General features: G+C 60.2%; 1 protein-coding gene across 2 annotated transcripts in view; it reads right to left on the reverse strand.

Annotated features, from left to right (window-relative positions):
• Window positions 1-18,802, reverse strand: part of MYH7B (myosin heavy chain 7B) — a 26,404-nt gene extending 7,602 nt beyond the window's left edge. The window contains exons 1-28 of one of the 2 annotated variants that reach the window (XM_038757206.1): window positions 18,548-18,802; window positions 17,843-17,946; window positions 17,023-17,166; window positions 16,555-16,711; window positions 16,073-16,100; window positions 14,762-14,858; window positions 12,447-12,470; window positions 11,633-11,725; window positions 11,275-11,338; window positions 11,033-11,131; window positions 10,620-10,726; window positions 10,302-10,440; window positions 10,061-10,179; window positions 9,786-9,935; window positions 9,525-9,695; window positions 8,934-9,113; window positions 8,456-8,588; window positions 8,252-8,328; window positions 7,715-7,802; window positions 6,982-7,099; window positions 6,709-6,832; window positions 5,735-5,871; window positions 5,031-5,286; window positions 3,871-4,113; window positions 2,940-3,116; window positions 2,702-2,847; window positions 1,722-1,812; window positions 105-494 (exon numbers count right to left, since the gene is read on the reverse strand). In XM_038757206.1, the coding sequence (XP_038613134.1) occupies window positions 105-494; window positions 1,722-1,812; window positions 2,702-2,847; window positions 2,940-3,116; window positions 3,871-4,113; window positions 5,031-5,286; window positions 5,735-5,871; window positions 6,709-6,832; window positions 6,982-7,099; window positions 7,715-7,802; window positions 8,252-8,328; window positions 8,456-8,588; window positions 8,934-9,113; window positions 9,525-9,695; window positions 9,786-9,935; window positions 10,061-10,179; window positions 10,302-10,440; window positions 10,620-10,726; window positions 11,033-11,131; window positions 11,275-11,338; window positions 11,633-11,725; window positions 12,447-12,470; window positions 14,762-14,858; window positions 16,073-16,100; window positions 16,555-16,711; window positions 17,023-17,166; window positions 17,843-17,946; window positions 18,548-18,638 (3,747 nt within the window). In that variant the 5' untranslated portion in view covers window positions 18,639-18,802. Of the gene's footprint in view, window positions 1-104; window positions 495-1,721; window positions 1,813-2,701; window positions 2,848-2,939; window positions 3,117-3,870; window positions 4,114-5,030; window positions 5,287-5,734; window positions 5,872-6,708; window positions 6,833-6,981; window positions 7,100-7,714; window positions 7,803-8,251; window positions 8,329-8,455; window positions 8,589-8,933; window positions 9,114-9,524; window positions 9,696-9,785; window positions 9,936-10,060; window positions 10,180-10,301; window positions 10,441-10,619; window positions 10,727-11,032; window positions 11,132-11,274; window positions 11,339-11,632; window positions 11,726-12,446; window positions 12,471-14,761; window positions 14,859-16,072; window positions 16,101-16,554; window positions 16,712-17,022; window positions 17,167-17,842; window positions 17,947-18,547 lie in introns of those variants that run through there. The other variant, XM_038757205.1, reaches the window with a different exon arrangement.
• Window positions 18,803-20,542: the final 1,740 nt, after the last annotated feature.

Consider the following 20,542-nt stretch of genomic DNA (forward strand, 5'->3'; position numbering starts at 1 on the left):
GGTGGGAGGAGAGGAGGCCCCCGTGACCTCCCACCCCTCCGCGGGGCCGGGGCCGCGGGCGGACGGTCCCTCGGGCCCCTCGGGCCCCTCCCGCCGGCGCCCACCTTGCCCTTGGTGAGGTGGGCCACGTTGGAGGCCAGGTCGTCCACCTCCATCTTCAGCTCGCTCTTCTCCTTCTCCAGCTTCTGCTTGACGCGCTGCAGGCTGTCCACCTGCTCGCCCAGCTCGGCGGCCGCGTCCGCGTGCTTCTTGCGCCAGGCGGCGGCCGTGGCCTCGTGGCGCAGGGCGGCCGCCTCCAGGTCCCGCCGCAGCCGCAGGAAGTCCGCCTCGCGCGTCTTGGCCAGCTCCAGCTGGACGGCCGAGGCCCCGCCGGCCTCCTCCAGCCGCTCACTCAGCTCCTCCAGCTCGCGGACCACCTCCGCCCGCTGCTTCTCCACCTTGGCCCTGGCCGCCCGCTCCGCCTCCACCTCCTCCTCCAGCTCTTCCGCGCGGGCCTGGCGGCGGGGCCGAAGGACGGAGCCGGGGGGACGGTGTGGGCAGGGGAGAAACGGGGGAGCCCGGGGCTTCGGCACCCGCTCCCCCCCTCCGTCATTCATTCCTATTTTTCTAGTGCTTACTGTGTGCAAAGCGCCGTGCTAAGCGCTTGGAAGAGCACGCTCCGACACAGAACCGCGCTTAGTACAGTGCTCTGCACACAGTAAGCGCTCAATAAATACAATTGAAAGAGCGAATGAATGAATGTATTGACACCCGTCCACCTGTTATACTGTCTTTCTCCCCTTTTTAGACCATGAGCCCGTTGTTGGGTAGGGACTGTCTCTATATGTTGCCGAATTGTACTTTCCAGGCGCTTAGTACAGTGCTCTGCACACAGTAAGCGCTCAATTTATTCTGTTTATTTTGTTGTCTGTCTCCCCCTTCTAGACTGTGAGCCCGCTGTTGGGTAGGGACCGTCTCTATTTGTTGCCAATTTGGACTTCCCAAGCACTTAGTCCAGTGCTCTGCACACAGTAAGCGCTCAATAAATACGATTGAATGAATGAGTGAATGAATATATTGACACCTGCCCACTTGTTCTGTTATGCTGTCTTTCTCCCCCTTTTAGACTGTGAGCCCGTTGTCGGGTAGGGACTGTCTCTATATGTTGCCGAGTTGTACTTTCCAAGTGCTTAGTACAGTGCTCTGCACACAGTAAGCCCTCAATTTAATCCATTTATTTTGTTTTGTTGTCTGTCTCCCCCTTCTAGACTGTGAGCCTGCTGTTGGGTAGGGACCGTCTCTATCTGTTGCCAACTTGGACTTCCCAAGCGCTTAGTCCAGTGCTCTGCACCCAGTAAGCACTCAATAAATACAATTGAATGAGTGAATGAATGAATATATTGACACCCGTCCACTTGTTCTGTTTTGCTGTCTTTCTCCCCTTTTTAGGCTGTGAGCCCGTTGTTGGGGAGGGACCGTCTCTATACGTTGCCGAATTGTACTTTCCAAGCGCTTAGTACAGTGCTCTGCACACAGTAAGCCCTCAATTTATTCCATTTGTTTTGTTTTGTGGTCTGTCTCCCCCTTCTAGACTGTGAGCCCGCCGTTGGGTAGGGACCGTCTCTGTTGCCAACTTGGACTTCCCAAGCGCTTGGTACAGTGCTCTGCACCCAGTAAGCGCTCAATAAATACGACTGAATGAATGAACCAACCTACAGTCTTACCCTCTCCCCATCACAGACCTGCAATTCCTTGATCTTCTTCTGCAGCTGGGAGCTGAGCACCTGCTCGTCCTCCAGGCGTGAGTTCAGCTGGCTCATCTCAAAGTCTTTCCTGCAGGGCCGGGAACGGCGTTGCGGGGCTTTAGGGAGAAGAGGGCAGGAGGGCCGGCCCTCCCTCCGCCCCATCCATCCCCCCATCTCTGGGACCAATTTGATGGACAGCAATTACCCGGGTCACCTAATTTAGCCCTTAAAGTCTAGCTCAGAACGAGATTGTTCCCACTCTAGGTTAAGTTTTTTTATCCAATTTTAAACTCACGATGATATCAGCTCGTAAGTACAAAACCGCCTTTCATCACCTGTATATATGTTTGTACATATTTATTACTCTATTTTACTTGTACATATCTGAATGCCCTCCCTCTGCCCATCCGCCAAGCTCGCTCTCTTCCTCCCTTCAAGGCCCAACTGAGAGCTCACCTCCTCCAGGAGGCCTTCCCACACTGAGCCCCTTCCTTCCTCTCCCCCTCGTCCCCCTCTCCATCCCCCCATCTTACCTCCTTCCCTTCCCCACAGCACCTGTATAGATGTATATATGTTTGTACATATTTATTACTCTATTTTACTTGTACATATCTATTCTATTTATTTTATTTTGTTAGTATGTTTGGTTTTGTTCTCGGTCTCCCCCTTTTAGACTGTGAGCCCACTGTTGGGTAGGGACCGTCTCTATATGTTGCCAATTTGGACTTCCCAAGCGCTTAGTACGGTGCTCTGCACCTAGTAAGTGCTCGATAAATACGATTGATGATGATGATGATGGTTTTGTTCTCCGTCTCCCCCTTTTAGACTGTGAGCCCGCTGTTGGGTAGGGACCGTCTCTAGATGTTGCCAACTTGGACTTCCCAAGTGCTTAGTCCAGTGCTCTGCACACAGTAAGCGCTCAATAAATACGATTGATGATGATGATGATGATGACCAGCTCCCTCCGCTCCGCTCACTTCTTGAGCTTCTGGTCCAGCTGCTGCTTGTCGTTGTCCAGGTCCATGATGGACTCCTGGGTCAGCTTCAGGTCTCCCCCCAGCTTGCGCCGGCTTCGCTCCAGCTCCAGCCGCAGCTTCTTCTCCTGCTCCAGGGAGCTCTCCGCCTGCGGGGGAGGCGCGGGGGGACCAGCCCATCGCCCCCGGTACCCGCCGGCCGCCTCCCCAGCCCTTGAAAAGCCCTCCCAGCTTGACTCACGTCATCCACCTGCTGCTCCAGCTTGACCTTGGACTTGCTGAGCGTGTTGGCCTTGTCCTCCTCGGCCTGCAGGTCATCCAGGGCCTGTTGGTGGGCTTCCTGCAGAGCCTTCTTCTCCAGGGTCAGCTTGGCGATGCTCTCGTCCCGCACCGCCAACTCCTCCAGCAGATTCTTGCCCTGGGACGATAAATAGCGGCAGTGGTAGGATTGAGGGCTTTCAGCGGGCAGAGCGCCGTACTAAGGGGTGGGAAAGAGTAGGAATGCGACCCGCACCCTGAACCTTCAGGGGCTCACAGTCTTGGGGACGGGGCCACGTGCGGGGCACGGCTCTAGACGATTGGGAAAGCCCAACGGAAGCCAAAGATGCAATCCCTGCCCTCAGAGCTTCGGTCTCAGGAGGGAGAAATGTTTCCTGACAGTGTGAGTGGTAGGATGAGCAAGTATAGGATTGCAAAGTGCTGAATAAATAAGGAACGAGTGAAGGTGGACTTATACACAAGTGCCATGTGCGGGACACGGCCCTAGACGATTGGGAGAGCCCAATGGAAGCCAACGATGCAATCCCTGCCCTCAGAGCTTCGGTCTCAGGAGGGAGAAATGTTTCCTGACAGTGTGAGTGGTAGGATGAGCAAGTATAGGATTGCAAAGTGGTGAATAAATAAGGAACGAGTGAAGGTGGACGTATACACAAGTGCTACAGGCGACGGTTGAGTTGGCCCAGGGTGATGGACGTGGCCTGGGGAAGGCCTCCTGGCTTGGGGGTGTGGGCAGCTGGAGAGGCGGGGAGAGCTGTGGTCTGCTGATTTGGAGAAGACGCAGCCCCAGGTCGGAGGAACGGGGTGAACGAGGGCCTCGGGGTGTCCGCATCCGGATCCCCTCTGGTCCCCGCCGACCCCGGCACCCTCCGACCAACCCCTCGCCCACCCCTCACCTTGTTCTCGGTGGCGAGCTTCTCTTTCTCGACCTTGGCCAGGGTCAGCTCCAGGTCATCGATGTCCTTCTTCAGCTCCAGGCACTCGTCCTCGAGCTTCCGCTTCCGGGCAGCCATGTCCGAGTTTATCTCCTCCTCGTCCTCCAGCCTCTCGCTCAGCTCCTTCACCTTGGCCTCCAGCTGCACCTTGGACTTGATGAGCAGATCGCAGCGCTCCTCCGCGTCCGCCAGATTGTCCTGCTCCTGGGAGAGGGACGCGGGGGAGAGGCGGAGTGTTAGAGCCCTGGCCTTCTCCCGACAGAGCCAGGCAGAACCCCAAGACTTGCAGACATCAGAGGGTAGGATAATAATAATAATGTTGGTATTTGTTAAGCGTTTATGATGTGCAAAGCACTGTTCTAAGCGCTGGGGTAGATACAAGGTAATCAGGTTGTCCCACGAGGGGCTCACAGTCTTCATCCCCATTTTACAGATGAAGGCTCAGAGAAGTGAAGTGACTTGCCCAAAGTCACCCAGCTGACAAGTGGCGGAGCCGGGATTTGAACCCACGGCCTCTGACTCCAAAGCCCGGGCTCTTTCCACTGAGCCACGCTGCTTCCCAATCCCACCCCGCGCCCCCACCGTCGGCATTTACGGCATCCAGAGCCCCAGCCTGGTGCTCGGAGAATGGGAAACCCGGTCCCTACGCTCAAGGAACTTAGGCTACAGGATAATGACCATTATCCCCCTTCTAGACTGTGACCCCACTGTTGGGTAGGGACTGTCTCTATACGTTGCCAACTTGGACTTCCCAAGCGCTTAGTACAGTGCTCTGCACACAGTAAGTGCTCAATAAATACGATTGATAACATTCGGAATGTGGATGATGCTCTGATTTTTTTTTTCTCTCTTTTTCCCAGGGCACGTACACAGCGGTCTCCTTTTATCGTCACAGAGCCCTTGTGCTGCAGTGAGAGGTGGGTATTACGATCCCCATTTGGCAGAGGAGGAAACTGACGCTCAGAGAGGGTGAGCGGCTTGCCGGGGTGAGAGCGGGACGAGGACAGAACTGGGCCTCCGGCTCCTGACTCTCCATCCCGGCTCTCTCCCGCCTTCGCGTCTCCCTGTCCCCGGGGTTGGAGTGGGGACGGTGGGGAGCCCTCCCTCTCAGCGGGCCTCACCGCCTGCAGCTGCAAGGCCAGGTCATTCTTCTCCTGGGTCATGCTGACTTGCTTCTCCTCCAGCTCCTTCCTCTTGGCCTCGGCCCTCTGCAGGGCCTCCCCGACGCGCCGGGCCTCCTCCTTGAGGGCCGCCATCTCCTGCTCCGTCTGGGCCGAGCGTAGCAGCGGTTTGATCTTGAAGAACAGCCGCATCCAGGACCAGTTCTTGACGGCGTTGAAGGCCCGGATGTTCCACTGGATGGTGTGGAGGGCGTCCCTGTCGGGGGAGGGGACGGGGCGCTGGGGGTTGGGGGCAGTTGGGATGGAGGGCTGCCCCGTCCCGCCCCCGGATCCCCCGCGGGCTCCAGGAGGCCTTCCCAGACTGAGCCCCTTCTTTCCTCTCCCCCTCGTCCCCCTCTCCATCCCCCCGTCTTACCTCCTTCCCTTCCCCACAGCACCTGTATATATGTATATATGGTTGTACATATTTATTACTCTATTTATTTATTTTACTTGTACATTTCTATCCTACTTATTTTATTTTGTTGGTATGTTTGGTTCTGTTCTCTGTCTCCCCCTTTTAGACTGTGAGCCCACTGTTGGGTGGGGACTGTCTCTATGTGATGCCAATTTGTACTTCCCAAGCGCTTAGTACAGTGCTCTGCACATAGTAAGCGCTCAATAAATACGATTGATTGATTGATTGATTGCTGCCGGTGGCCCACCTGCCGCTCAGCAGCCGCTGGTAGCGGACGCGCATGAGGCAGCCGCGGCTGTGGGCCTGCAGCAGCGTGAGGATCTTGGCCAAGCGGCGGTCGCGCATCGCCTCCAGGACCCCCAGCAGCCCGGCCTTGAAGAACACCTGGGCCCGGACACAGCCGGGTGGGGAAGGGAAAGAGCCAAAGAGGGAAGCGGCCTGGCTTAGCGGGCAGAGCACGGACCTGGAGTCGGGAGGACCTGGGTTCCAGTCCCGGCTCCACCGCATGTCTGCTGGGTGACCTGGGGCCGTCCCTTCACTTCTCTGGGCCTCGGTTACCGCATCCGTGAAAAGGGGCTCAAGACTACGAGCCCCAAGTGGGACGGGGACTGTGACCGACCTGATGGACTTGTATCGACCCCAGTGCCTGGAACATAGAAAGTGCTTAACAGGTACTATTATTGATATTATTATGACGGGGAAACGGGGAGGATGTGGTGGGGTGGAAGCCGGGAGAGGGGTGACGGCACTGCTGGGGCTGGGGTCAGGCGTCGACCCCCTCCCCACCGTGGGGGCGGACGGCATCCCCGCCCCGACCGGCAGCGCGTCGCCGGCTCTGACCACGGACGGGCCGACCCGTGACCCGCTAGGACGTCTGCTACTATCCCGACCCAGGACACGGCGCGGATGGTCATCAGGGCGGACTGAGGTAAGACCCGCCACAGCTCTACGAGCCACAGACCCCGACCGGAGGGTCCAGGGCGGAGCGCTGTTCTGAACACATGCTGTGTGCAGAGCAGTGGACTTAGCTTGGGAGCGTACGAAAAGAGAAGGAGATGATAGAGTCCCTGCTTTGAAGGAGCTCATGGTTGAAAGACGGGATGCTGAAGCCCTGACCCATTTCCCTCCAGGCTCCGTGCCCTCGGCCTAGCCCTGACATGGAGACCCGCTCGCCTCGAGCTGGCCCCACCATACAACCTACTTCCCCTCAGTCCCTCTGACCTTGGTGTGACCGAACTTGTATTGCGTGTGGTCTAGATCCAGGGAGCCCAGCAGCTTCTCCGTGGCCTTCCTGCTGTCCACGAATTTGTCGTCCGGGCTGGCCCAGGGGTTCAGGATGCGGTACCTGTGGGAGACGGCGGCGGGGGGTCGGTGGGGGGAGGGCGGTGGCCGGGTGATGGACGGGGCCGGGCCGGGAGCCCCGGCCTCGTCTCCCAGCTGCGGGTTTGGGGTCTGGGGCTGGGGGGGACGGGCTTGGAGCTTGGGGGGTCTCACCGCTGCTTGAAGTCGGCATAGAGGATGCGGTTGGGGTAACCCTTACGGCAGATGCGAATTCCCTCTAGCACCCCGTTACAGCGGAGCTGGTGCAGCACCATGAAGGCATCCATGGTCCCTGGGGAGCGGGGGACCGGACAGGGGCTCAGAGACGCCCTTCTGAAGGCCCCTCCCTCTTGGACGCCGGGCCCCTTGTCTCCTCCCCAGGCCCTGGCCTCAGGCGGGGGCTGAAGGGTCCAGGAGGGGAACCCGCGGGGCGTGGGGGTGTTTGTGAGGGGCTGGGGTCCCCAGGTCACAGCCCCAAGAAATAATAATAATAATGGCATTTATTAAGCGCTTACTATGTGCAAAGCACTGTTCTAAGCACTGGGGAGGTTACAGGGTGATCAGGTTGTCCCACGGGGGGCTCAGTCTTAATCCCCATTTTACAGATGAGGTAACTGAGGCACAGAAAAGTTAAGTGACTTGCCCAAAGTCACACAGCTGACAATTGGCAGAGGTGGAATTTGAACCCGTGACCTCTGACTCCAAAGCCCGGCATCTCTTTCCCCTAGGAGCACTGACCCACACCCAGCAGGCGTCTACTCCCCGGGGACCGCTCAAGCGGAAGCAGAGGGTGTCTCCTTCCCCGGGACCACCCGGCCCCGAGCGGCCCGGCCTCTCCCTCCCCCTGCCCTGAGCAGCAGCAGCAGCAGCTACAGCCGCCCCTCCCGCAGAGACGGGGGGCCGGTACCAGGGGTCTTGGTTTCGTTGGGGATGATGCAGCGGACGAAGTGTGGCTGGGTGGCCCTCAGGTTGGCCATCAGCTTGTTCAGGTTTTCCTGGGGGCCGAGAGAGGGAGTGTAGGGGTGAGACGGGGCTGGAGAGGAGGGCAGGTGTGGAAGCCCCATTCCCCGCCCGGCCCTCGCCCAGAGCCCACCCTGTCTCCTGGATCTGGGGGTCCGATCGTGGAAGGAAATCCCCGCCCCAGGGCTCTTTTACCCCAGGCCCTCTGGGTTGGGTGGGGGGGCCTCCCCGGGCCCCTGGAAATGCAGCTGCGACGGCAGGGAGGAGGGGAGAAGCAGCACAGACTTGCAGTGATGTTCACGTGGAGATGAGCTAAACATCACTACAAGTCTTAACCACTGCCCCCCCAGGCTGAAGGCGCCGCAGGGCATCTGGGAGCATGCGAAGAGGGGCCGGGACCCTCCAGCCCATCACTATGCTCCCCGCCGCCTGCCGGGACCGGTGGAGTCCCTTGCCCCCCGGGGTGAGGTGCGGGGGCGATCACCTTGTGGAGCTGAGACACCGTCTGGAACGAAGCTGCCTTCTTCCTCTTCTCCTTGACTCCTGCCTTCGGGGGCTCAGCTGCAGGGCACAGATCGGGTCAGCCAGGGATCCCGTTCCCCGGGGCGGGGACCCTCCCTTCCCCCTCTACCCGGGGCGGGGGTCGAGGGCTGACGGGGACGGGGAGGAAGCGGGCGTCCCGGACCACCTGAGTAGGAGCCGGCGTAGTTCTCGTAGAGTCTGGCCAGAAGCTTGTTCTGGGACTTCTGGAAGACGGCCACCACCGTCTCGTTCAGCGGGTCCTTGTTCTTCTCCAGCCAACCCACGATGCTGTACGGCACCTGCGGGGTCCGGTGCCACACAGGTGAGGAGAGGGGCGAGGGCAGAGGTCCTTCCCTGAGGCGGCGGACACCTGGGCCGCCCCGACCGCGACCGACGACTGGGGCCCCGAGGACCAGGGAGGGCCGGACCCATCCACTCCTCACCCCCCTTACCCACTGCGGGCACCCTCACTCTTAGAGTGATTTGGGGCTCGGCCTGTGAGCACCCGCCTGACTACAGTTCCTAGCAACCACCACGTCCCCTGGACTAGGAGTTCCTCAGACACGGGGATCAGGCCTTAGGCTTCAGTCATCTGTTTTCCGGGGTTCGGTTCCCCTGGGGCCGGTGGGGGCTACAGAACATACCACTCCGGCATAGTGCACCAACTCAAAGTGGGCCTCGAACTTGCGCTTCTTGTCGGGACGCGGTTTCTGGAAGTGAGCGGACTTGCCGGCGTGGTTGTCGTACAGTTTGGCCCGGAGGGTTGCGTCCGAGGCCTTGGGGAACATGCACTCCTCTTCCAGGATGGACAGGATCCCCAACGGCTGGGAAAGGGTGAGCGAGGAGGGTCGGCTTGGAGCCCAGGCCGGAGGCCAAGCCGGGCGGGGGCCGGTGGCTCCGGCCCAGTCTGTTTCTGGTTTTTTAACACGGTCTATGTTAAGTGCTCACTCTGTGCCAGGCGCTGAGATAGATAATCAAGTTGGACACGGTCCGTGTCCCACATGGGACTCACAACTTCAATCACCATTTTCTAGATGAGGTAACTGAGGCACGGAAAACTCGATCATTTAATAGAGATCACACCGCAGGCAAGGAGGGGAGCAGGGATCAGAACTCGGATCCTTTCACTCCCAGGCCCGTGCTCTTTTCAGTAGGCCGGGCCGTTTCTCGTTCCGGCCCTCGCCCCACCCCAGGGATGCCACGGCTGAATGCCAGGGGCACGTCCCTGCCCTCACCTTCTCGATGAGGTCGATGCAGGCCTGCAGGTCCATGCCGAAATCGATGAACTCCCACTCGATCCCTTCCTTTTTGTACTCCTCCTGCTCCAGCACGAACATGTGGTGGTTGAAGAACTGCTGCAGCTTCTCGTTGGTGAAGTTGATGCACAGCTGCTCGAACGAGTTGAACTGGGGACACACACACACCAAGGCCTCAGGGGTGCCCTGCCGCCGGCGACCCGGCCCTCCCGGCTGCCCAGCCGCGGCGGGTCGGCCCACCTCGAAGATCTCAAAGCCGGCGATGTCTAGGACCCCGATGAAGAACTGGCGTGTGACCTTGGTGTCCAGGGTCCTGTTGATGCGGGTCACCAACCACTTGAACAGCCGGTCATACGTGGCCTTGGCCAGGGCTCCCACGGCAAAGATCACCTGTCGGAGAGGCCGGGGTCAGAGGGGAGGAGGAAGGGACCCAGCCCGCTCTGTCCGGCCAGAGCTGGGTATCGGGGCTCCCTCTCCGGGCCCCTCGTCCGCCCCGCCGGCCGGGCCCTACCCACCTGCTCCACGTTCTGCCCTTTGGTCACGTACTCGTTCCCCACCTTCACGCGAGGATGCAGCAAGCCCTTGACCAGATCCCCGCTGCTGATTCCCATCAGGTAGGCCGCCTTGTCGGCATCTGGGGACGAGGGGGGCCGGGCCGCGCGCGGGTTCAGGAGGGCAGGGGCTGCGGGGGACTTACGGTGGGCGGCCGGTGGCTTGGAGTGGGCGGGGGCCGGGGCGGGGGGGACCCTCACTCACTCTCCGTGCCGTCGGCCTCGGCCTGCTCCTCCCGCTGCTTCTGTCTGAACTTCATGTTGCCGAAGTGCATGAGGGCCCCGACTACCTTGTAGCTGCCGCACTTCTCTTCCATGCTGAAGCCCAAGATGTCCATGGCGTGCTGTGAAGGTGGGGCAGACGTGGGGTTGGAGCTGTGAGGGTGGGGCAGAGGCACGGGCTGGCGGGAGGGGAAGAGGTGGGGGCTGGCCCAGAACTCCCAGTGGCTTTGGCCTCCCTGGGGGCCGGGGGGCTTCTCCTCCCCCCCTCCCACCACCACCATCGCCACCTCCCCTCCCTCACGTCGGTCCCTATCAGCTCTTCGCCGTCGTCCATGCTGTCCACCGTGGTGACGCCCTGGGAGCAGAAGTTGTAGTCGTAGGGGTTCCGGGAGAGCAGCAGCAACATGTCTGCAGGGCATCGGGGAAGCCCCGTCAGGTTGGGCCCGAGGGTGGGCATCCCCGTCAGACTGGTACAGGGACCGGGGGTGGGGGCAATTTCCGGCCAGGCTCCCCCACCAGCAGTCAAGTGCCCACTGGGAGAGAAGCTACGGGTGGGCACGGCGGAGTCCACTACAACCGGGCCAGGCAGACCGTATCCTGGAGTTGTCCCTCTCCCCAGTCCCGCCCTTATCGCTCCACCCGGGACCCTTCCCAGCTCGTGCCCCTCAACCTGCCCGCGGCCCCCGGACCGCCCGTGACCTCCGGCCTGCTGACCCTGTAGCTCGGGCTTTTTCCCGGACAGGATCTGGTAGTAGATGTGGTAGCTTCGCTCTCCCGCCTGCTGGAAGATCACCCGGGACTTCTCCAGGAGGTCTGAGAGAGGAACGGCGGGCCGGGTCGGGCCCCGGGTGGGAGCGGAGGGAGGGGGATGGAAAAGTGGAAAAAGAAGTAGCTGTTTAGCCTGGGTCCCGCCTCCTGGGCCAAACCCCGGCTCCACCCCGCCCGCCCCGGCTTACATATGTCGATGTCCGCGGACGCCAGCTTCCCGGATGGTCCGAAGTGGATGCGGATGAACTTGCCCTGGGGAAGCGGGGCGGGGCAGAGGTTGGCCCCGGCCTCGAGGAGGATGGGTATTCCCCAACACGTGCCCCGGTCCTCTCAGCCGGGTAGCCAAGGGAAGGGGAGGCCCGACACTTTCCAACGGGGCTCCTGGACGTTCTCGAGAACCTGAGAAGCCTCCACTACTGACCTTGACCAGAGAGGGGGTGGCCTCTGACAGCAGCCCCGAGCCCCCCTCTACCCCACCTCAGCCACCCCGCACCCCCTCTCGGCCTCCCAGCCCGCGCCCCCTCCCGCCCCCCAACAACCGCGTACAAAGCGGGAGGAGTTATCGTTCCTCAACGTCTTGGCGTTGCCGAAGGCCTCCATGGCCGGGTTGGCCTCGATGATCTGGTCCTCGAGGGTCCCCTGCGGGAGGGGCTGTCTCAGTGGGGTGGGGGGCTCGGCGAGGGGGCCTTTCCTCATTTCCCCCCATTTCCCTCTGCAGGGGAGGGTACCCCCCCTCCCCGTACCCACCCCAGCCTGGCAACTTCCATTCCCCCCACCCTCGTGCCCTTCAATGCCTCTTGAATCCCATCTCCAGGGGGCCTTCCCTGATGGATCCCCACCTCTTCCATCAGTCTTCCCCTCAGCACTCGCATGGATATTGGTGAGTCTCAGAGGTTTTAACCTACTCGATGGTGTCTTCGGTCACTGTATTGCTTACCTCAGTTACCACCCGTTGTATTTAAGTTTCATTTTGATCCTATCGTATATATCTGTTATCTCAGGCTGCCTGTTTCCCCCCTTTGACTCTAAGGGGCAGCAACCGGGCTATCGTACGCTCCCAAGAAAACGCAGCAATCTGCACCCGATGGGCATGCATTACAGTGTTTTGGGCCCAGTACGCCACTCTGCCCCCAGTAGACACCTAGTAGATGCCCCCCACTGCTCTCTGAACATAACAGTTGAGGGAGGGAAGAGGGGTTGGGGAAGTTGGTACCCCCTGCCTCTAGGTCAGAGGAGGATTGGGGGATTTTTATAACTCCAAAGGGGCTGAGAGGCCCACCTCTGCCCTCCTCCCTCTAGCCACAGGCCCGATATTTCGCCCTGGCCTGGCCCCCCACCCTACCCACCAGCTCATACTCACCCCCGTCTTGGTGGCCAAGAATTGCTAGAATGAGAGAGGGAGAGCAAAGAAGAGAGAGGTGAGAGATGGAGAGGCAAGGCGGATGGGGAGGCCGGGGAAAGGGAGTTAACATTTAGTCACCAAATGGTCCCAAAAGAGGAGAAAATGAGAAAACCATTTGAGGCCGGAAAGACTAGTTAAATTGATTAGAACTGAGCAAAGGTAAAGAAGAAAACACCAAAGAGCAGGAGGAGGAGGAGGAAGAGGACAGCCTCCACACAGGGAGGGGAAAAGGGCGGAAGGGTTGGTGTATTGCGGAGGAGGAGGAAGAGGACAGCCTCCACACAGGGAGGGGAAAAGGGCGGAAGGGTTGGTGTATTGCTTGGTGGATGGCTGAAGCAACTGGTTTGTCCCGTCACTGCCCATGCCCCTTTCCCTGTCCCTTTACCCTGCTGTGTCCCAAATCCTGCCTCACGTCCCCAGCGCTGGCCCTGCCCTCCCCACTGCTTCCTAGCTCCGTCCCCAGTCCTGGCCCAGGGCCTTGCTCTGCCCTGGGCCTCTTTAGGGAGCTTCAGGTATCCTAGAGAGAGAAGCAATAACTCCATGGGGTGAAAGGGAAGGAGGAGAAAGGAAAAAAAAAATCAGGTCCATGTTCCCATTGCCCACTCTGGACCCCTGCCAATAGGACCCTACAGAGTTTACCCCATCCATTCCCCTGCCTCTCACCCATCGGAGGCCACAGAGACGATGTGTCTGGAATCTCTTACGGGAAGAAGATTAAACATCTTCCCCCAGTCGTCCTATCCCACGACTTTCACCCTAGCCCTTGGAGGGCTTATCTCCCTCCCCGCTTCCAGCGTAGATGGAGCTGACTGCTGGGGTCTGACATTTCCCCTTCCTGACCTGAGACCTCTGGCTGCTCTGCCCTGGCCTCTGGACCTAGAGTTTCTCAAATGGGGTTGGGGCTCTTCTTCACACCCTCTTCCCGATCCAAACCCCCGACCATCTGCTCTGTCCTGCTTTCCCTTTAGACATCCGACGAGGAACAGGAAGAGGAGGCTGGGAGGGAGAGGTGACCCCTCCGGGGATGCTCTTCCACTCCACCACCCGCGTCCCCCTCTTCCCCCCAACAGTCCTCCCACCTCAAGATCTCCATCATCCTGCTCTTCCTCCTCCCCCTCCTCATCTTCAACTTGGCCAGCCCTGCTCCCACAGGTCGAGATTGAAGGCCCCATTAGGCCCACAGCAGACGCAATGTACCCCACCCCTCAGGACCGCCTGCCCCGTTGGGCAGGGGGACCCGTGTCCTGCGGACAGGGGCGCGGGAATGCTGCTCCGAGGCCTGGAGAAATAACACTCACTTCAGGCGAGGCCAAGGTGGAAACCCACACAAAGCCCCTACTGCCTAGACGGTGGGCCCTGAGGGATCTGACCTGATCATCTGGTACCTACCCCAGGGCTTAGTTACAGTGCTTGGCACAGGGTCAGTGTTTAACAAATACCACGATTATTATTAGGTCAACACTCTGATCATTTCCCTCTTTTTCTCTTAGGAACCATATGATTCCCGGCAGTCGGTATTCTCATCTGGATGAGACCCGAGAGCCCGGATGGGTACGTTTGAGCGTCGACCTTTTATTCGATTCGATCTTACTTATTGAGCGCTTACCGTGTGCAAAGCACTGTACTAAAAGGTTATAATTATTGTTTATTCTAGTGCCTTCGTTCCGGGTCTCGCTCCTTCCGGCAGGTAGAACTTGAAAAGGTTTTTCCCGTTACAGTTAAGCCTCGCACACGGCAGCTGTCTTTGTTTTGTTTTTTTGTTCTTTCCCTTTGGCTTTCCTGATTTTATCGCTGCAAGCCTGTATCATTTTTGTACTCCTCAGCGGTCTGGCCTAGCTTTTACTTTCTGTGGCATACCCGTTTGCGTTTCCAGGATAGAGGAAGGAAAAATGAGGGAAGGCGGAAGGGAGGAAAGTCAGATGGAGGAGGAAGAATGTGGGACAAACAAGATAAGCCAATTTGGAAAAGGAAAAATTCAGAAAGGCCCCAAAGGGGAAAGAAAACAACCAGAAGTCCTCAGCCCCAGGATGAAGCCAAAACGAGCGAAAACTTCCCACAGCAAGGCTTAACGGGCAGGGGGGTTGCTTCCTCGGGCAGAGGAGGAGACGGGTCCCTGCAGAGGGCACAGCTGCCTAACGGAAAGTCAGGGCAGGTCAAGCCTTGCTTGGGCCCGAGTCCTGCGGGCACAGGCTCAGGGGGCCGGGCACAGACACGGGAGGGAAGAGGAGAAAAGCAGAGGCTCGCGGCCAACGCGGCCGGGCCCGGGGTCTTACGGCTTTCTTGGTCGGCCCCTCGCCCAGGGCGGCCACAACGGCAAAGTACTGAATGACCCGCTTGGTGTTAACTGTCTTACCAGAGCCTGACTCGCCGCTTAGGGCAACAGAAACACATTGTCATTGGCAGGAGCCCCCGACATCCCCCCAACCCCAAAACCCCCGCCACGCATCTCCAGTCACACACCGACCCGCTGCCGTCCGGCCCGCCCCGGCCCACCTCTCCTAGCTGCTGGGTCCGGCTGACCAGAAGACCCGGGGAAGCCAGGCTCTGGTGGGGGTGGGAGGGCTGGGGAGCTCAGGGGTACCCCCTCACCCCCAAGCTTGAGCTAGAAGGATCTGGGTCCCTGGCCCACCCGCCCCCTCCTCGCAATGAACGGCCATTCCCAGAAGGTCAGATATGCCCTCCCCGCCGGGCGTCGGGCCGCCGAGTGACTGACCGCTGTGGGGATGATGGGTGTAGAGACTGTGAGCCCCCCTCTAGACTGTGAGTGTGTTGTGGGTGGGGATTGGCTCTCTTTATTGCTGTATCGTACTTTCCAAGCGCTCAGTACGGTGCTCTGCACACAGGAAGCGCTCAATAAATGATTGACTGAATGATAGCATGGGAGCGGTCGGGGATCGTGAAAGCGCGTGGGATGACAGCGAAGGAGGGTGGGGTGGCAGCGTGGGGAGACGTGGGGGAAGCGTGGCCTGTCGGAGGAGTGTGGGGTGATGGGGAAAGGTGGGCTGTCAGGATGAGGTGATCGGAGAGGATGGGATGGCAGTGTGGAGTGACCGGAGGTGCTCTTCGGACAGCGGGACTTGCTTGCCAACTGGCCCGGAGCCCAAGGAGCTGTGGGATGACCGGACCTCACGCTCCCAGACCCCTCCTGCCCACCCCCTCCCCCCGGCTCTGCAGCTGGGGGCGGCTGGGTCAGACCGGGGCTGAAACCCAAATTAGGGCACACTGGGCTCCTGGCAGCGGGCAGCTATAACCGTGCTTTATTTAGCCTGTGGCCTCAGTTGTCCAGGGAGCGGAAATCTCCTCCCCCTGGGCTCCCGGCTCTTCCTCCCTCTTTCCTACCCCGCCCCTCCGCCTCTCCGCCCCTCAGCCCCTGACCCCTGTCCCGCCCCGGGCCCGAACCACACTGGGGTCGGCCGGTCCCCGGCCGGGGTCCCGAGGAAGAGAATGGGCCACCGTGATCTTCCTGGTTCCCCCCGACCCCAAATCCCCGGCAATCCCGACGGGAGCCCCGGCCACCCCCCACCTCCCCTCAGGTGCCTGGTGTGGGGAGGGGACCGGGCCCCTGGGTTGGGGAAGACACTCACGTGATGAGCATGGACTGGTTCTCACGATCTGCAGGGGAGGGGGCAGAGTCAGCCCGAGCGGGCCGGCCCCGGTCCCAACACCCTGCCCCGGCCGATTGCCCTCTGTCCTGACCCCATCTCCTTGCCTCATCCTGGCCGCGGCCCCCAGCCGTCCTCTCCCAGCCCGGGCCTCGTGGCCAGCTTAGGCCGCCTGGGTCCCTGAGCCAAATGGGAGCTGGCGGCCCGGGACTGGGTTTGCCCCAGAAGGTGAGCGGACCGGCTCCCCCAAGGCCTGCCACGTTGACGGCAGTAAGGGACGTCTGCTACTATCCATGGCCTCTTCTGCTCCACCAAGGGAACACCTCTGCCACTCCCCGGGCCGCCCTGTGGACCAGTCTGAGCCCGGGGCGGCCTGCGTCTCTGGGGCCGCTGCCACCCACCACCCACGTGCCCGGAGAGATGGGGATGGGGAGAGGGGGAGGACGTCAGGGGTCAATCCTTACTTCGCAGCATATCATTGTAGGCGTTGTCCGCCACGCCGTAGATGTGGGGAGGGGCTTCCGAGCGGCGCTTGCCCTTGTAGGCGGCCACCAGAGGGGCTGTGTACACGGGCAGCCACTTGTACGGGTTGATGGTGACACAGAACAGGCCCGAATAGGTCTGGGGAAACAGAGGCACATGGCTGGGATGCAGGCCACCGGACGCCAAACCCCGTTCCCCGACCCTGTGCCTCCTTCCCTGGGTCCCCATCCTTTATCGCTCCCGAAACTAAGATCTTCCCCATCCCTTCTCCCCCAACCTCCACCAACCCAACCCAGAGACGGCTGCTGATTCCGGGTCTCGGGACGTTGTGATCTGATTGCGACTATTGGCGCGGGGCAGGGGGGCGGGAGGAGCTCGTGTTGGGGAAGCTCTGGAGCCACCCGCACCCCCACCCCGGCCCCTTCCCCCGGCCCGGCCCTGCCCCTCACATAGATCATCCATTGCGCGTAGCGGCGCCGCAGGTGGTGCAGGACGGAAGCCTCGTTCAGGTGGCTCAGCGAGGCCAGATCCTCCGCCGTGTCGAACTGGGGCGGGTTCACAGGCTGGACGTCGTCCTCCCGCACCATGAGGATCTGAGGGCCCGGCAGAGCTCGGCTCGGAACCGCCCCGAGCCCTCCCAAAACTCTCCCGGGCCCTTCGACCCAGAACCCTCTGAACTCTTCCCATCCCCTCCAGTCCAGATCCCTCCTGCCCCATCTTAGACTAGACCCCTCCTGAACTCTTCCAATCCCTCCAGCCCAGAACCTTCCTGCTCTTTCCATTTCTCAGTTCGTGCCTGAACCCCTTACTGCCACTGTCCAGACTCCTCCTGAACCCTTCCCATCGCCCCATACATCCACAGCCTAGACCCCTTTCTGAACCCCTCCCACCCACCACAGACCGGACTGTTCCTGCCCCACTCACCCCTTAATCCAGGTCATTTCCCCCACTTCTACCCCTCTTCCCTACCCCCAGTCCAGGCCCTTCACGCCACTTCCTTCATCCCACAGTGCTCCTCCCAAAGTTCCCTGTTCCGGTGTTTTCCTGGACTTCCGTGGGCTTGAGTTTAGCACCGGGTCTCTGGCTTGGCAGGGACCCGAGGAGGTGACTGGTCAGGGGTGTCTATGCATCTGTCTGCGTCCGTGTGTCCGCATCTGACGGCACTCAAGGTGAGGGGGGTCAGTGCCCGTGGGGAAGGGCGGCCCTGAGCCGTGGGGGAGGGCGGCCCGGAGGCAGGGAGCTGGTCTGGAGGATGGGGTGCGGCCTCACCTTCTTATCCCTGGTCTCCACGGTAACTCTCCCCCCAGAGACCTCTTTGACCTCCACCTCCACGTAGGCTTCCTTCTCATCTGGGATCCAGGCCCGCCGCTTCCCTGGGGTTGGGAGGAGGGCACACGTCGCTTAGGTCAGGGTGGGGGCAGTCCCCTTGGGGCTCGAGGGGGATTGTCAGTCATATCCCCCTTAATAACCTCCCCCCGGCACCCGAAAAATCTCCCCCAACGCCCACCTCGAGCATCATCACATAGTTTTCTCACTGGAACACAGCCTGATAGTTGCCGCTCTCCTCCCCCAGTGCTCCTCCCCACCCAGCCATCCTCCTGGTCCTCGACTGAGCTCAGCCTGCTCCCTGCCCATGGGTTAGAGTGACGGACGTGGGGTGGGGGAGATTGGGATAGGCCTTGTCTCTGCCATAATACCCCAGGGACCTCCAGCCACACCCTACTTGGCAGTTCCGGCAGTGGTCCGCTTTATGATGGAGAGAGGGAGTCAGGCCCATGGAGTCCAAGACACAAACCCACCCACCCTTTCCAAGCATTGGGGAGCTGTGTGTACACACAGAGGAATAGATATTTCTCCTGGAGGTCTGTGTGAGTGTGTCACGTGCGCCCGTGTGGATGCGAATGCTTGTGGGTGTGCCTGTGTGCACGCGTGTGTGCATATAGGCACGCGTGAGCGCACATACTCGGTTCTCACCTTCAAAGGAGCTGGGCTGGAGCTTGGTCTGCTCCTTGGGGCTCATGCGCAGGTAGCCGGCGGCCTCGCCCAGCTCACTCATGTCCATCATGGCAGCTCAGGAGGAGGTGAGGGGAGCGGATGGAGCAGAGACGGATCCGGAGCAGAAACCACGGAGCTGTGAGTGGGGAGAGACGGGAGCTACTGGCTGGATTATCCTTGGATGGGGGGGTCCCCTCGGTGTGCCGGCTCCCCAGCTTGGGATAGGAAGAGGAAATCAGGTGCCTGCCGCAGGGACCAAGAGCGGGACCTGAGCCCCGTGGGCCTGACTGGGGGAGGTGGGCGCTGAGCTGGAGCCATCAGAGGATCCTCCTCATCGTTGTCGTAGTCGTCGTCCTCCTCCTCCTTGTCTTCCTCCTCCTCCAGCCACTCAAGCACGATTCCCAGCTCCCGTGGGGCTGGAGCCCCCCTGCCCCAACTCCGTTGTGGCTTTCCTACCTGGTTCGACTGGCCCAGAGCGTAAGATGGAAGTTGGGGGGGCCCACCAGGTCCCGCACTCGCATCCCCATCCCCTCTGCTCCTCCCATCCTCTTACTCCCTCTCTGCTTCCACTCCTGCTCCCAACCGGTAAGACTAGGGGATTCCCCTCAGGTAAGAGGAGGCGGCTGGTCTTACAGAACATACCAGCCCCCACCCTGCACAACAACAAACACAGATACCGTACACACATTTACACGTGCAGACAGCCCTCCAACCATCCCGTGCCCGCCCACTGGCACGCACTCTTCTCATACCTACTCACCCATAGGCATTGCCCCCCAGACCCACCCGAGTCCCACCCCCGCTGCCTCCCCCCGGGGCCGCCGCCGTGGTCACCAACCCCAGAGCAGAAACCCAGAAGCGAGAGTCTGGGGGCTGGCGGGCTCCTGGTCCCTTTTATTGTCCCCGTCAAGGTCAGCAGAGAAAGTTATGTGAGCAATCCCCATGTGTCATGGGCCCCCATCGGGGCCGGCCCGCCCGCCCGCCACCGGCCACTGACACAAAAGGCAAATTCTCTTTTATCTCCCCCCTCAGTGCCGCCTCCATCTATTTTTACTGTATTGTCAGGCGGAGCCCAGACACAGACTCGCAGAGATAGCGCAGGGAGAGAGACGGAGAGATTCAGGGGAGGCGACTGCTGTGTCTCCCGGTGGTTGTCTCGGAGACAGATGAGGGGCTCCGGGTTTCCCCCACAGAAAGAAATGTACCGTGGACCAGCCGGTTTGGTCCAGAGATTCCGGGCCCCCCATGCCTTCTCAGACAGGGGGTCTCCCTGAGTTTACCCCCCAACCCTCAGGGGGCCACTCCTTCCCAGCCATGGTCCGGGGTGGGTGGGGAGGGGGCTGCTGTGGCTACTTAAGGGAAACAGCATAGTCTAGCGGATAGAGCACGTGCTTGGGAGGCAGAAGGACCTGGGTTCTAATTCCGGCTCTGCCACTTGTCTGTTGGGTGACCTTGGGCAAGTAACTTCACTCCTCTGGGCCTCAGTGACCTCGTCTGCAAAATGGGGATTAAGATCGTGAGCCCCTTTTGAGACAGGAACTGTGCCCAATCCAGTTGTTCTGTATCTACTCCGGCACTTATTACAGTGCTTGGCACAAAGTAGACGCTTAACAAATAATAATAATAATAATAATGGCATTTGTTAAGCGCTTACTATGTGCAAAGCACTGTTCTAAGCGCTGGGGAGGATACAAGGTGATCAGGTTGTCCCACGTGGGGCTCACAGTCTTAATCCCCGTTTTACAGATGAGGGAACTGAGGCTCAGAGAAGTTAAGTGACTTGCCCAAGGTCACACAGCAGACATGTGGTGGAGCCGGGATTCGAACCCATGACCTCTGACTCCAAAGCCCGGGCTCTTTCCACTGAGCCATGCTGCTTCTCTAATGCTGCTTCTTAAATGGTAATAAATACCATTATTAGCATCATTATTATTACTTACTCAGCCCCTGGCTTCCTCTCTGGGCATCAGCTCC

The sequence above is a fragment of the Tachyglossus aculeatus genome, chromosome 15 (assembly GCF_015852505.1).
Source record: "Tachyglossus aculeatus isolate mTacAcu1 chromosome 15, mTacAcu1.pri, whole genome shotgun sequence".
NCBI lineage: Eukaryota > Metazoa > Chordata > Mammalia > Monotremata > Tachyglossidae > Tachyglossus > Tachyglossus aculeatus.